The sequence below is a fragment of the Dermochelys coriacea genome, chromosome 5, assembly GCF_009764565.3.
Source record: "Dermochelys coriacea isolate rDerCor1 chromosome 5, rDerCor1.pri.v4, whole genome shotgun sequence".
Taxonomy (NCBI): domain Eukaryota; kingdom Metazoa; phylum Chordata; order Testudines; family Dermochelyidae; genus Dermochelys; species Dermochelys coriacea.
In genome coordinates this window covers 9,875,365-9,888,957 of record NC_050072.1, presented here as the reverse complement: position 1 = coordinate 9,888,957, position 13,593 = coordinate 9,875,365, and the positions used below count along the sequence as shown (strand labels likewise).

The 13,593-nt window shown below is 42.3% G+C and overlaps 1 protein-coding gene across 8 annotated transcripts in view; it reads right to left on the bottom strand.

Moving 5' to 3' along the window:
• Positions 1 to 13,593, bottom strand: part of PIK3C3 (phosphatidylinositol 3-kinase catalytic subunit type 3) — a 153,075-nt gene that overhangs the window by 99,040 nt on the left and 40,442 nt on the right. For all 8 annotated transcript variants that reach the window (XR_006281773.1, XM_038401922.2, XM_043515453.1 and 5 more), the window contains 3 exons: positions 9,499 to 9,570; positions 2,688 to 2,792; positions 2,035 to 2,127 (listed from right to left, as the gene is read on the bottom strand). Coding sequence is in view for 7 of the 8 variants with exons in the window: in XM_038401922.2 (XP_038257850.1) it covers positions 2,035 to 2,127; positions 2,688 to 2,792; positions 9,499 to 9,570 (270 nt within the window). In the remaining variant the exon portion in view is untranslated. The remainder of the gene's footprint in view (positions 1 to 2,034; positions 2,128 to 2,687; positions 2,793 to 9,498; positions 9,571 to 13,593) is intronic.

Below are 13,593 nucleotides of genomic sequence, written 5' to 3'. Positions count from 1 at the left end.
GCCAACATTTTTATGGCTGACTTAGAACAACGCTTCCTCAGCTCTCGTTCCCTAATGCCCCTACTCTACTTGCGCTACATTGATGACATCTTCATCATCTGGACCCATGGAAAAGAAGCTCTTGAGGAATTCCACCATGATTTCAACAATTTCCATCCCACCATCAACCTCAGCCTGGACCAGTCCACACAAGAGATCCACTTCCTGGACACTACGGTGCTAATAAGCGATGGTCACATAAACACCACCCTATATCGGAAACCTACTGACCGCTATTCCTACCTACATGCCTCTAGCTTTCATCCAGATCATACCACTCGATCCATTGTCTACAGCCAAGCGCTACGATATAACCGCATTTGCTCCAACCCCTCAGACAGAGACAAACACCTACAAGATCTCTATCATGCATTCCTACAACTACAGTACCCACCTGCTGAAGTGAAGAAACAGATTGACAGAGCCAGAAGAGTACCCAGAAGTCACCTACTACAGGACAGGCCCAACAAAGAAAACAACAGAACGCCACTAGCCATCACCTTCAGCCCCCAACTAAAACCCCTCCAACGCATCATCAAGGATCTACAACCTATCCTGAAGGACGAGCCATCGCTCTCTCAGATCTTGGGAGACAGACCAGTCCTTGCTTACAGACAGCCCCCCAATCTGAAGCAAATACTCACCAGCAACCACACACCACACAACAGAACCACTAACCCAGGAACCTATCCTTGCAACAAAGCCCGTTGCCAACTCTGTCCACATATCTATTCAGGGGATACCATCATAGGGCCTAATCACATCAGCCACACTATCAGAGGCTCGTTCACCTGCGCATCTACCAATGTGATATATGCCATCGTGTGCCAGCAATGCCCCTCTGCCATGTACATTGGCCAAACTGGACAGTCTCTACGTAAAAGAATGAATGGACACAAATCAGACGTCAAGAATTATAACATTCAAAAACCAGTTGGAGAACACTTCAATCTCCCTGGTCACTCGATCACAGACCTAAGAGTGGCTATACTTCAACAAAAAAGCTTCAAAAACAGACTCCAACAAGAGACTGCTGAATTGGAATTAATTTGCAAACTGGATACAATTAACTTAGGCTTGAATAGAGACTGGGAATGGATGAGTCATTACACAAAGTAAAACTATTTCCCCATGGTATTTCTCCCTCCCACCCCACCCCCCACTGTTCCTCTGATATTCTTGTTAACTGCTGGAATTAGCCTACCTGCTTGTCACCATGAAAGGTTTTCCTCCTTCCCCCCCCTGCTGTTGGTGATGGCTTATCTTAAGTGATCACTCTCCTTACAGTGTGTATGATAAACCCATTGTTTCATGTTCTCTGTGTGTGTGTATATAAATCTCTCCTCTGTTTTTTCCACCAAATGCATCCGATGAAGTGAGCTGTAGCTCACGAAAGCTTATGCTCTAATAAATTTGTTAGTCTCTAAGGTGCCACAAGTACTCCTTTTCTTTTTGCTATTTTAACATAGTCCAGCTACATTTTCTGGGGCCTCACACAAGGCAAATTAGAAAGATACCAATTAGAACCAATGCAATGCTATTCATTAAACAATCATTGAACAATACACTTTTTTTTTTTGGCATTATTTGACCATCTAGTTTTAATTCACTTTCCAGTAACCTATCCTATTCTCTGGGATGCATGTAGCTTGTGATTTGTGCTATATTTGCAGAAGTCAACATCAATTTTCTTTGGTGAATTAATCCTGGCAGGCTTGGCAGAAGAGCATTTTAAAGGAACTCACTAGAGATTTTGAGCTACAAGTTTTAAAAGTATTTGCCAATAGGATTTAAAAAATACGGTCACTAGTCTTTACCAGCATAGTTATTCCATTAATGAAAAATATCTTGACTAAATATACTTTGTCAGCTCAGAGATTCACACCTCTGAAGAGTCAGATACTTAAAAAAGCAGTTGCACTAATGAAACAGGAAGATAAATTATTCAATAACAATGTACAGTGATCAGTATATATTTAATACAATTAACTTTACCTTTTCTTGATTAGTAAGATAGTATCTGAACTTCCAAACTAGATCCTGTTCCTCATATGTCAATTGCTTTGTTGGTGGATAACTCACTATAATCTATTAAAAAAAATGCCAGAGAATAATTTGTAATAAAAATTATACATATTGAACTTTTAAAGAAGTTGAGAGAAGTTAGTGTGTCATGTGCCGTACTGACCACATAGTAGAATGAAGGCCTTTGTCTATCCACAAGTAGAACAAAATGGACAATTTCCCCATACTACACACCAGTGACTCTTCAACCCTGATCTTAGATGAACTGCCCATAGAGGACAGGGTATCCATAGACCTATCAATCCTTGGTCCTGCTGCTGAGACTGCCAAAAATGCCAGTTAGTATGTGTGATGTGGATTCCTTTGCACTCAGGAGTGTAGTAACACTAACTCATCTCAAAGTAACCAGATGGGAATGACTGGCCGTTCGTGAGCTGGGTCAAACTACCACCCACCTACAAGTTGTCTTATTCACAACACATAAGTTCACATTAACAAGAAATCACATATCATCTATTGTATTCCCTTCAAACTTGGCGTCAGATACTGACTAAAGTCATTTAGCAAAACTGAATCTGTATACTTACAGACACCAAAAACTCAAATGAAAGTTACAAACTTACATTAAGCTGATCTCGAGTAGCTGCATTAGGCTTGAGATCATGATCAGAGGGCCCACTTCTTAAACTTCGAGCAAGCTTGTGATGTTTGCTCTCTACTAAATTCTCCTAAAAATAGACAAAATAAAAGTCAGCCATTATAAATATTTAACTCCACTGAAAATAGTCTTGAAATGCAACTGTCTAGCAGAGACTCACCAACATCCTGAATAATATATTACATGCTTAAGTATTCATATCTAAAAACTACTCTATCTTCTGGATTCACAACTTAAAGCGCATGCACTTTCAACAGTGAGCGGTCTTACTCCACTAACAATACCATCGCTTTAGGCTTAAAATGCAATTTTATAACTATTTCTCACCTTTGGGTGAACGGCTGTCATCAAGGTATTTGTTCAAAGTGAAAGTTATTTACACAGCACCTAAACATTCTAAGAAACTAAAGATGCTAGATACATTATGGCCAAGCACCACCCCAAAGAGCTTAGTCTAAAGAAGGGGTGACCAACCTGAGCCTGAGAAGGAGCCAGAATTTACTAATGTACATTGCCAAAGAGCCACAGTAATACATCAGCAGCCCCCCCCATCAGCTCTCCCACCCCACTCCCAGCACCTCCCACCCACCGGCAGCCCCGCTGATCAGTGCCTCCCCCTCACTCCCCACACCTCCCAATCAGCTGTTTCGTGGCATGCAGGAGGCTCTGGAACAGAGGGGGGAGGAGCGAGGGCATTGCAGACTCAGGGGAGTGGACAGAAAGGGGTGAAGTGGGGGGCAGAGCCTGTGGCAGAGCTGGGGGTTAAGCAGTGAGCACCCCTGGCACATTGGAAAATTGCCGCCTGGAGCTCCAGCCCAGAGTCGGTGCCTATTCAAGGAGCCGCATATTAACTTCTGAAGAGCCACATGTGGCTCTGGAGCCACAGGTTGGCCATCCTTGGTCTAAAGGCTCTGCGTATATTAGATTTTCCTCCCGCCCCCAGAGTTTATTGTTAATACTGATTCAGCTGGAGCCATAATAGCAACAGTAGAAGCAACAGTGTGAACAAGATTTCAGCTGCCACCACCATTTCAGCACTGCAACAACTGGACTACCTGACAGCAGTGTTAGATGGCATGGTGCTGACAATGATGTCATCAGTCGAAGCCCCATCTACATGAGGGTTCCTGAAGTTGCAGCTGAACTGGCATTCACAATAATAGAATTGTTTTCTAGATCTGTATTTAGGCAATAAATACAACAAGGACAACAGAAGGAAGTGAAGCAAGAAAGGAAGCATAAGCAAAGTACCTGGGGCAACATTTAACTTGCCTCTCCTTAGTTTCAATATTTTCTCCCTCCTCTGTTCCTTCTTGCCTTATATCTCCACCTACCCATCTCCTTTACTAAGGTAACCATCACCCTTCTTTCTCACCTGTCTCCAACTTGCCTCTCCTTCTCTTACCACAGAAATGTTAATAGTGTAACCCCCTCCCCCACATAAATGAAGATTGGTTACTTGTAACTGGAGTTTGTCAAGCTGGATTCTGCATATTCACATTCATGGGACTTATGCCAACGCAGCAGGATGATAGAACCCTCTGGGAATAGTGCCTATCAGGGTGCCGATGTGTCACCCCTGCCCCTCGCTCTATCATGTTCTGAGGGTGTGGATATAAAAGGAGTGTGGCAGCAGTTGCCACCTCAGTCCCTTCCATTGCTAAAGCAGAACACCAACATATTGAAATTTGGACTCCGCATGGGGAAGAAAGGCAGGAAGAACGAACATGCAGAGTCCATCTTGAAGAACTGCGGTTACAAGTAACCTAACTTCACTTCTTTGCATGTCCTCTGCATATTTCTACTGGTGGGATAGTTTAGCAAGCAGTACAGTAAATTGGCTGGAGGGGTAGTTAAAGACTGGAGTACTGCTCTACCAAACAAAGTATCAGCCATGGATGCCAGATCCAATGTATGATGTTTCGCAAAAGTGCGAACCAACCTTTAAGCAGCAACTTTGCAGGTATCAATAAGGGAAAATATTTTATCCAAGTAATATGCTAGTGCTCTCTTAGCAGCTAATGAATGTAATCTGGCCGTCCCTTTACCTGAATGAGGCTTTGGAAAGAATATTGGTAGATTGATACTTTGATTTACACAAAACTCCAAAGTTACCTTGGGAAGGAATTTAGCAGCTGGTCTAAGAAACCCTTTTTGTCTTTATAAAAACTGGTATAAGGGGTCTGCTATCAATGCATACAGTTCACTTAGTCTTCTACCAGAAAGAAATAGCTATTATAAAAGCTGTCCTCACAGAAAGACAAAAGAAAGAGCAGCTCACTAGAGGTTCAAATGGGTGAGACACGAGTTGCGTTACAACTAAATTCAAATTCCATGGTGGGACAAGGTTCCTTAATGAAGGGATCCAGGTTGAATTGGCCTCTTAAAAAGCTTTTCACCAATGTACATGAAAAAATAGATTTTCCATTAACATAAGTATGATGCACTGTTATTGCCGCTACATGGGCCTTACTGGAGGGTAAAGACAACCCTATTACTTTTAAGTGTAACAAACATTCTAAAATAGGTTGTATGGGAGCTGAAATTGGTCAACAAGTTTTTCAGTTGTCCACAAAACAAATCTTTTTCACTTGAACTTGTAACTTTTTTCTATTTGACAGCTTTTCGAATTAATTATATCTTGTTGCACCTCAACTAAACACAATCTTTCTGACTCTATCAAAGGCATATAACCCATGCTGCTGGATGTAACAATCAGAGATCTGGATGGAAGACCTGAGGCAGCAGGTTTGTTGATAACAGGAGCATCCTGTAGTTGCTGTTGGATGAATGGAGTAACTCAGTGTACCACTGTTGCCTTGACCTTCCTGGAGCAATGAGAATCACCCTGGCTCAATCCTGCCTTATCTTTTTTAAGTCTCTGGTGACAAGTGAAAATGGTAGCAAGGCATATATCAAATGCATCCCTCAATGACAGACTGCCTGAGCCAGTCTTGAGCAAAAAACAGGAACATTTCTAATTAAATCTTGTCGCAAAGAGACCTATGACCAGAAATCCCCAAAGGCTGAAAACATTCTGGGTAACAGAATTCTTTAGAGACCATTCGTGCATCTGCAACAAATCTCTGCTCAGTTGATCTGCAATCAAACTGTGTTGCTCCACTATGTGTTGGGCAATTGGGTATATGTGATCAATGGCTCCATGTCTAGTTGGCAGCCGGTGTCAAGTGGAGTGCCCCAGGGGTCGGTCCTGGGGCCCGTTTTGTTCAATATCTTCATAAATGATCTGGAGGATGGTGTGGATTGCACTCTCAGCAAATTTGCGGATGATACTAAACTGGGAGGAGTGGTAGATACGCTGGAGGGGAGGGATAGGATACAGAAGGACCTAGACAAATTGGAGGATTGGGCCAAAAGAAATCTAATGAGGTTCAATAAGGATAAGTGCAGGGTCCTGCACTTAGGATGGAAGAATCCAATGCACCGCTACAGACTAGGGACCGAATGGCTCGGCAGCAGTTCTGCGGAAAAGGACCTAGGGGTGACAGTGGACGAGAAGCTGGATATGAGTCAGCAGTGTGCCCTTGTTGCCAAGAAGGCCAATGGCATTTTGGGATGTATAAGTAGGGGCATAGCGAGCAGATCGAGGGACGTGATCGTTCCCCTCTATTCGACACTGGTGAGGCCTCATCTGGAGTACTGTGTCCAGTTTTGGGCCCCACACTACAGGAAGGATGTGGATAAATTGGAAAGAGTACAGCGAAGGGCAACAAAAATGATTAGGGGTCTAGAGCACATGACTTATGAGGAGAGGCTGAGGGAGCTGGGATTGTTTAGTCTGCAGAAGAGAAGAATGAGGGGGGATTTGATAGCTGCTTTCAACTACCTGAAAGGGGGTTTCAAAGAGGATGGCTCTAGACTGTTCTCAATGGTAGCAGATGACAGAACGAGGAGTAATGGTCTCAAGTTGCAATGGGGGAGGTTTAGATTGGATATTAGGAAAAACTTTTTCACTAAGAGGGTGGTGAAACACTGGAATGCGTTACCTAGGGAGGTGGTAGAATCTCCTTCCTTAGAGGTTTTTAAGGTCAGGCTTGACAAAGCCCTGGCTAGGATGATTTAACTGGGACTTGGTCCTGCTTTGAGCAGGGGGTTGGACTAGATGACCTTCTGGGGTCCCTTCCAACCCTGATATTCTATGATTCTATGTTTTACTGGATATACCAGTCTAAAAGTTTTATTGCCTTTTTGCATCGTTCAGAAAAATCAAGCACCTCCTTGTTTGTTCAAATAATACATTAAAAACGTAAGAATGGCCATACTGGGTCAGACCAAAGGTCCATCCAGCCCAGTATCCTGTCTACCGACAGTGGTCAATGCCAGGTGCCCCAGAGAGAGTGAACCTAACAGGTAATGATCAAGTGATCTCTCTCCTGCCATCCATCTCCACTCTCTGACAACCAGAGGCTAGGAACACCATTCCTTACCCATCCTGGTTAATGGCCATTAATGAACAACCTCCACGAATTTATCTAGTTCTCTTTTAAACCCTGTTATAGTCCTAGCCTTCACAACTTCCTCAGGCAAGGAGTTCCACAGGTTGACTGTGCACTGTGTGAAGACGACCTTTTTATTGGTTTAAACCTGCTGCCCATTAATTTCATTTGGTGGCCCCTAGTTCTTATATTATGGGAACAAGTAAATAACTTTTCTTTATTCACTTTCTCCACACCACTCATGATTTTATATCCCCCCTTAGTCTCCTCTTTTCCAAGCTGAAAAGTCCTAGCTTCTTTAATCTCTCCTCACATGGAACCCGTTCCAACCCCCTAATCATTTTAGTTGCCCTTTTCTGAACCTTTTCTAATGTCAGTATATCTTTTTTGAGATGAGGGGACCCCATCTGTATGCAGTATTCAAGATGTGGGCGTACCATGGATTTATATAAGGGCAATAAGATATTCTCAGTCTTATTCTCTATCCCTTTTTTAATGATTCCTAACATCCGTTTGCTTTTTTGACTGCTGCTGCACACTGCATGGATGTCTTCAGAGAACTATCCACGATGATTCCAAGATCTTTCCTGACGAGTTGTAGCTAAATTATATTGTATGTATTGTTGGGGTTAATTTTTCCAATGTGCATTACTTTACATTTATCCATATTAAATTTCATTTGACATTTTGTTACCCAATCATTTAGTTTTGTGAGATCTTTTTGAAGTTCTTCACAGCCTGCTTTGGTCTTAGCTATCTTGAGCAACACATTGCCCATGGCCACTTGAAATACCTCAGTCCGCACATGTGAAAGAAATGCTTTGAGACCCAGACAGGTTGACCTCAGTGCTAGTACATTTATATGCAACTGGGATTCTCTGTAGTTCCAAAGACCTCAAACAAACATGTTATGAAGTTGTCCTCTCCCTCCCCACACTATCTTTGTGGAACCTGTAATTATTATTAATGAAGAGGAGCTGGATTGAATACAATTCCCTTGAGGATATTCTGTGGTTTCAATGACCACATTTGAGGACGATGTCACTTTCCTCGGAACAGTGAGTACTTTTAGCACACAGTCCATAATGGGATTGAAGCTCTTTAGGAGCCAGTGCTGAAGATGCCTCACTCTGAGCCTGGCATCCAGAGTCACATATGTCGTGGATACCATCTGTCTTGACACAGTCAACCAAAAAACTACATTCTGAGAGGGATGTTGAAGGACTCTGTGGCATTTACGATTAAAAACCTCTCTTCTGGAAGGAAAGCTCTTCCTTTTATAGAGTCAAGAATTGCACCATTGAATGGAATCTTCTGTGATGGGGGGAGAAGAGACTTTTTCCATTTATGAACAACAAGGAGTCTTGTGGCACCTTAAAAACTAACCAATTTATTTGGGCATAAGCTTTCATGGGTTAAAAACCCCCACTTCTTCACTTGCATCTGAAGTGAGGATTTTTACCTACGAAAGCTTATGCCCAAATAAATCTGTTGGTCCTTAAGGTGCCACCGGATTCCTAGTCGTTTTTGTGGATACAGACTAACACAGCTACTGATACTTTCCACTTATGAGAAGAACTAGGATTCCAAACACGAGTGATCAGAACGGTCTTCCTTAAATCTTTGGAGGGAGCCTTCAGGAGTCAATCACCTAAGTAAGGGAAGTTGAAAATGCCTTACCTCCTCAAAAGACAGTGTATCGGAGCCAGGCATTTTGTAAAAACTTTGGCAGTGGAAAGGCCAAAGGGTAAGACTCTGTACTGGAAATGATGTACCAATAGAAAAATGTAGGTACTTGTGATGCAGGAGTCTTAGTGAAATATGAAAGTATAGATCTAACAGACAGATTCAGGTCCTTTCACTGCTGTGGGTGGAAGGAACTGAGGCAGCAATGAGAACCATACTCCTTTTATATCCACACCCTCAGAGTATGCTCAAGTGCTAGGGTGGGGGTGAAGCTGCAGGGGCATCCTAACAGGCATTGCTATCAGGAGATTCTAAGGTACTGCTGAACCAGTCAGCACAAGTCCCTCTAGTGGGAATATGCAGAGGACACTTGAACTAAAAATATTTGATTATCCCACCAATTCTAATAACAAACGGATAATAAGTTAAATTTCTCACTACTATTTCTCGACTAGGTTTACTCAGGACTTAACACATTGGAAGGAGCCACAACTTTGTACTGCAGTTAAACTTACTTGACACCATAGCAAATATAATTGTTAAAGTTTTTCTCCGCCACTTGTAAGAACTTCACAGCACACCACAATGAAATTTTGTTATGATCTGGATTGTGTTGCACAGAATATTACTCACCATCGACATCTGGGGATCTGGAACCTTAACAATCTCAGAGCTTGTTAAAATTGGAGATGATTCATCACCATCCTGGATAGCAACATAATTGAAAGGCACAATAAATGTCACACAAGTTATAATCAACATGACTTCTGTCAGAATTTACTACTTTACATATTCAAGAGAAAATAAAGCAATTAAACTTTCAATGGATAACCAACAAAGGGCATAAAGGATAAGAAAATATAGAAAGAAATTGTTCTAGCTAAGTTTTGACAAAGTTGAGAAGATTGAAGGAAATAGGAGACCGAAAGATAAACTCCATCTATTTATGTGATAAATTTAGAGATAAGTAATTTTAAAACGTCACCAGCATTAGCATTTTAGTGAAGAAAAAAATTGATGGAAGCGTTTACCAATATTATTACGATGTATCCATCATGGGAGTGCTTAGAGGGCCCCATTGTGTGGGCAAACAATTTTCAAAACCTGTAGCCAAAATACTTATGGACAAAATTTAGATGTCCCATCATGAAAATATGGGTTGACTGATTTGGAATATTTGCTGAAGTTGAGGGAAAATGAATACACAGAGACACACCCTATACTGAGGCATCAGTATAGAATGCAACATAGACCACCATTTTGGGAAGCATCTTTTTAGAAATTGCAGAATGGCACAAAGCTATCTGTTTCTAGTTTGAACTAGGAATTGTAAGGAATCTGCTTCCCCTCCTTACCAGTCCCAGCATTTATTTTTTTTGATATAGCTAGCCGTTTTCTGGACGATACATGAAGCAGACTAATATATAGATCACTTTTCTGCGCATATATGGTTTCTGCAGTGCTGACTATTGCAAAAACTTGGTTTTGCACCAGTAAATTAAGTATGCATTGGAGGAATTTTCTAGGCAGAGAAAGCTAATAAGTGAAGTAATACAGTAGTGTTTTTACGGGCAAAATACTGATATCACACTGTAAACAATTTTTAGCTAAGAAGGAGGCATATAATATGTGGATGGTGTTAATCCCAGCCTGTGAATAAATGTATGATTGCTTTTCATATTAGGTAATTTAACATTTTGATTTTTTAAAAATTCAAGTTAAAAAAGTCAAAGAAAAGGGACAATCCTCTTCAGTTCTGCTGAATTCAATTACAAAATTAATTAATAAATTGCATTGATGGTGACTTCGGTGCTAATTAAGATTTATGGTGCGACCGTATATATTTATTATTCCTGTTACAGGAGCACCTGCCTGGGAGTGACAATCAAGGACCAATGGCCCCACTGTGCCAGGCACTATACAGACAAGGAGCAAAGAAGATCTGTCCCTGTACGTGAGAGCTTACAATCTAGGTGTTAGACAGGCAGCAGCAGGCAGATGAAGAAAAATGAGTAGTGGGGGAAAAGAGGTTTAGCATAAAAGTAGAAGCACTTATCCAACCACTACTGCCACCCCCCCACCCCCCACTTTAACCATGGCTTATCCTATATTATAAACGTTTTCCCCAAAATATCTAAAAACATATAATAAACTCATCTGTGGAATGTGTTTCATGATGTTTTCCCTTTAGCATTTTCTATTTGTGCAGTTTACCATAATGCATTTAATAATAAATATTTAGTACTTAGTATATCTTCAAATTGCTGTACAAACATTAGTTCATTAATCTTAACAGTACCCCACAAGATAGGTAGGTATCTAATTTTATTGATGAGAAATGTGAGATTCAGGGTACATCTGCACTTGATCTGGGAGAGATTTCAGAGTAGCAGCCATGTTAGTCTGTATTTGCAAAAAGAAAAGGAGTACTTGTGGCACCTTAGAGACGAACAAATTTATTAGAGCATAAGCTTTCGTGAGCTACAGCTCACTTCATCAGATGCATTTGGTGGAAAAAACAGAGGAGAGATTTATATACACACACACAGAGAACATGAAACAATGGGTTTATCATACACACTGTAAGGAGAGTGATCACTTAAGATAAGCCATCACCAGCAGCAGGGGGGGGAAAAAGGAGGAAAATCTTTAATGGTGACAAGCAAGGTAGGCAAATTCCAGCAGTTAACAAGAATATCAGAGGAACAGTGGGGGGTGGGGTGGGGGGGAGAAATACCATGGGGAAATAGTTTTACTTTGTGTAATGACTCATCCATTCCCAGTCTCTATTCAAGCCTAAGTTAATTGTATCCAGTTTGCAAATTAATTCCAATTCAGCAGTCTCTCGTTGGAGTCTGTTTTTGAAGCTTTTTTGTTGAAGGATAGCCACTCTTAGGTCTGTGATCGAGTGACCAGAGAGATTGAAGTGTTCTCCAACTGGTTTTTGAATGTTATAATTCTTGACGTCTGATTTGTGTCCATTCATTCTTTTACGTAGAGACTGTCCAGTTTGGTCAATCTACATGGCAGAGGGGCATTGCTGGCACATGATGGCATATATCACATTGGTAGATGCGCAGGTGAACGAGCCTCTGATATTGTGGCTGATGTGATTAGGCCCTATGATGGTATCCCCTGAATAGATATGTGGACAAAGTTGGCAACGGGCTTTGTTGCAAGGATAGGTTCCTGGGTTAGTGATTCTGTTGTGTGGTGTGTGGTTGCTGGTGAGTATTTGCTTCAGATTGGGGGGGCTGTCTGTAAGCAAGGACTGGCCTGTCTCCCAAGATCTGTGAGAGTGATGGGTCGTCCTTCAGGATAGGTTGTAGATCCTTGATGATGCGTTGGAGAGGTTTTAGTTGGGGGCTGAAGGTGATGGTTGGGGCGTTCTGTTATTTTCTTTGTTGGGCCTGTCCTGTAGTAGGTGACTTCTGGGTACTCTTCTGGCTCTGTCAATCTGTTTCTTCACTTCAGCAGGTGGGTACTGTAGTTGTAGGAATGCATGATAGAGATCTTGTAGGTGTTTGTCTCTGTCTGAGGGGTTGGAGCAAATGCGGTTATATCGTAGAGCTTGGCTGTAGACAATGGATCGAGTGGTATGATCTGGATGAAAGCTAGAGGCATGTAGGTAGGAATAGCGGTCAGTAGGTTTCCGATATAGGGTGGTGTTTATGTGACCATCGCTTATTAGCGCCATAGTGTCCAGGAAGTGGATCTCTTGTGTGGACTGGTCCAGGCTGAGGTTGATGGTGGGATGGAAATTGTTGAAATCATGGTGGAATTCCTCAAGGGCTTCTTTTCCATGGGTCCAGATGATGAAGATCTCATCAATGTAGCGCAAGTAGAGTAGGGGCATTAGGGGACGAGAGCTGAGGAAGCGTTGTTCTAAGTCAGCCATAAAAATGTTGGCATACTGTGGGGCCATGCGGGTACCCATCGCAGTGCCGCTGATATGAAGGTATACATTGTCCCCAAATGTGAAATAGTTATGGGTGAGGACAAAGTCACAAAGTTCAGCCACCAGGTTAGCCGTGACTGTATCGGGGATACTATTCCTGACGGCTTGTAGTCCATCTTTGTGTGGAATGTTGGTGTAGAGGGCTTCTACATCCATAGTGGCTAGGATGGTGTTTTTAGGAAGATCACCAATGGATTGTAGTTTCCTCAGGAAGTCAGTGGTGTCTTGAAGATAGATGGGAGTGCTGGTAGCGTAAGGCCTGAGGAGGGGGTCTACATAGCCAGACAATCCTGCTGTCAGGGTGCCAATGCCTGAGATGATGGGGCGTCCAGGATTTCCAGGTTTATGGATCTTGGGTGGCAGATAGAATACCCCAGGTCGGGGTTCTAGGGGTGTTTTATGGCTGACTTAGAATAACGCTTCCTCAGCTCCCGTCCCCTAATGCCCCTACTCTACTTGCGCTACATTGATGAGATCTTCATCATCTGGACCCATGGAAAAGAAGCCCTTGAGGAATTCCACCATGATTTCAACAATTTCCATCCCACCATCAACCTCAGCCTGGACCAGTCCACACAAGAGATCCACTTCCTGGACACTACGGTGCTAATAAGCGATGGTCACATAAACCCCACTCTATATCGGAAACCTACTGACCGCTATTCCTACCTACATGCCTCTAGCTTTCATCCAGATCATACCACTCGATCCATTGTCTACAGCCAAGCTCTACGATATAACCGCATTTGCTCCAACCCCTCAGACAGAGA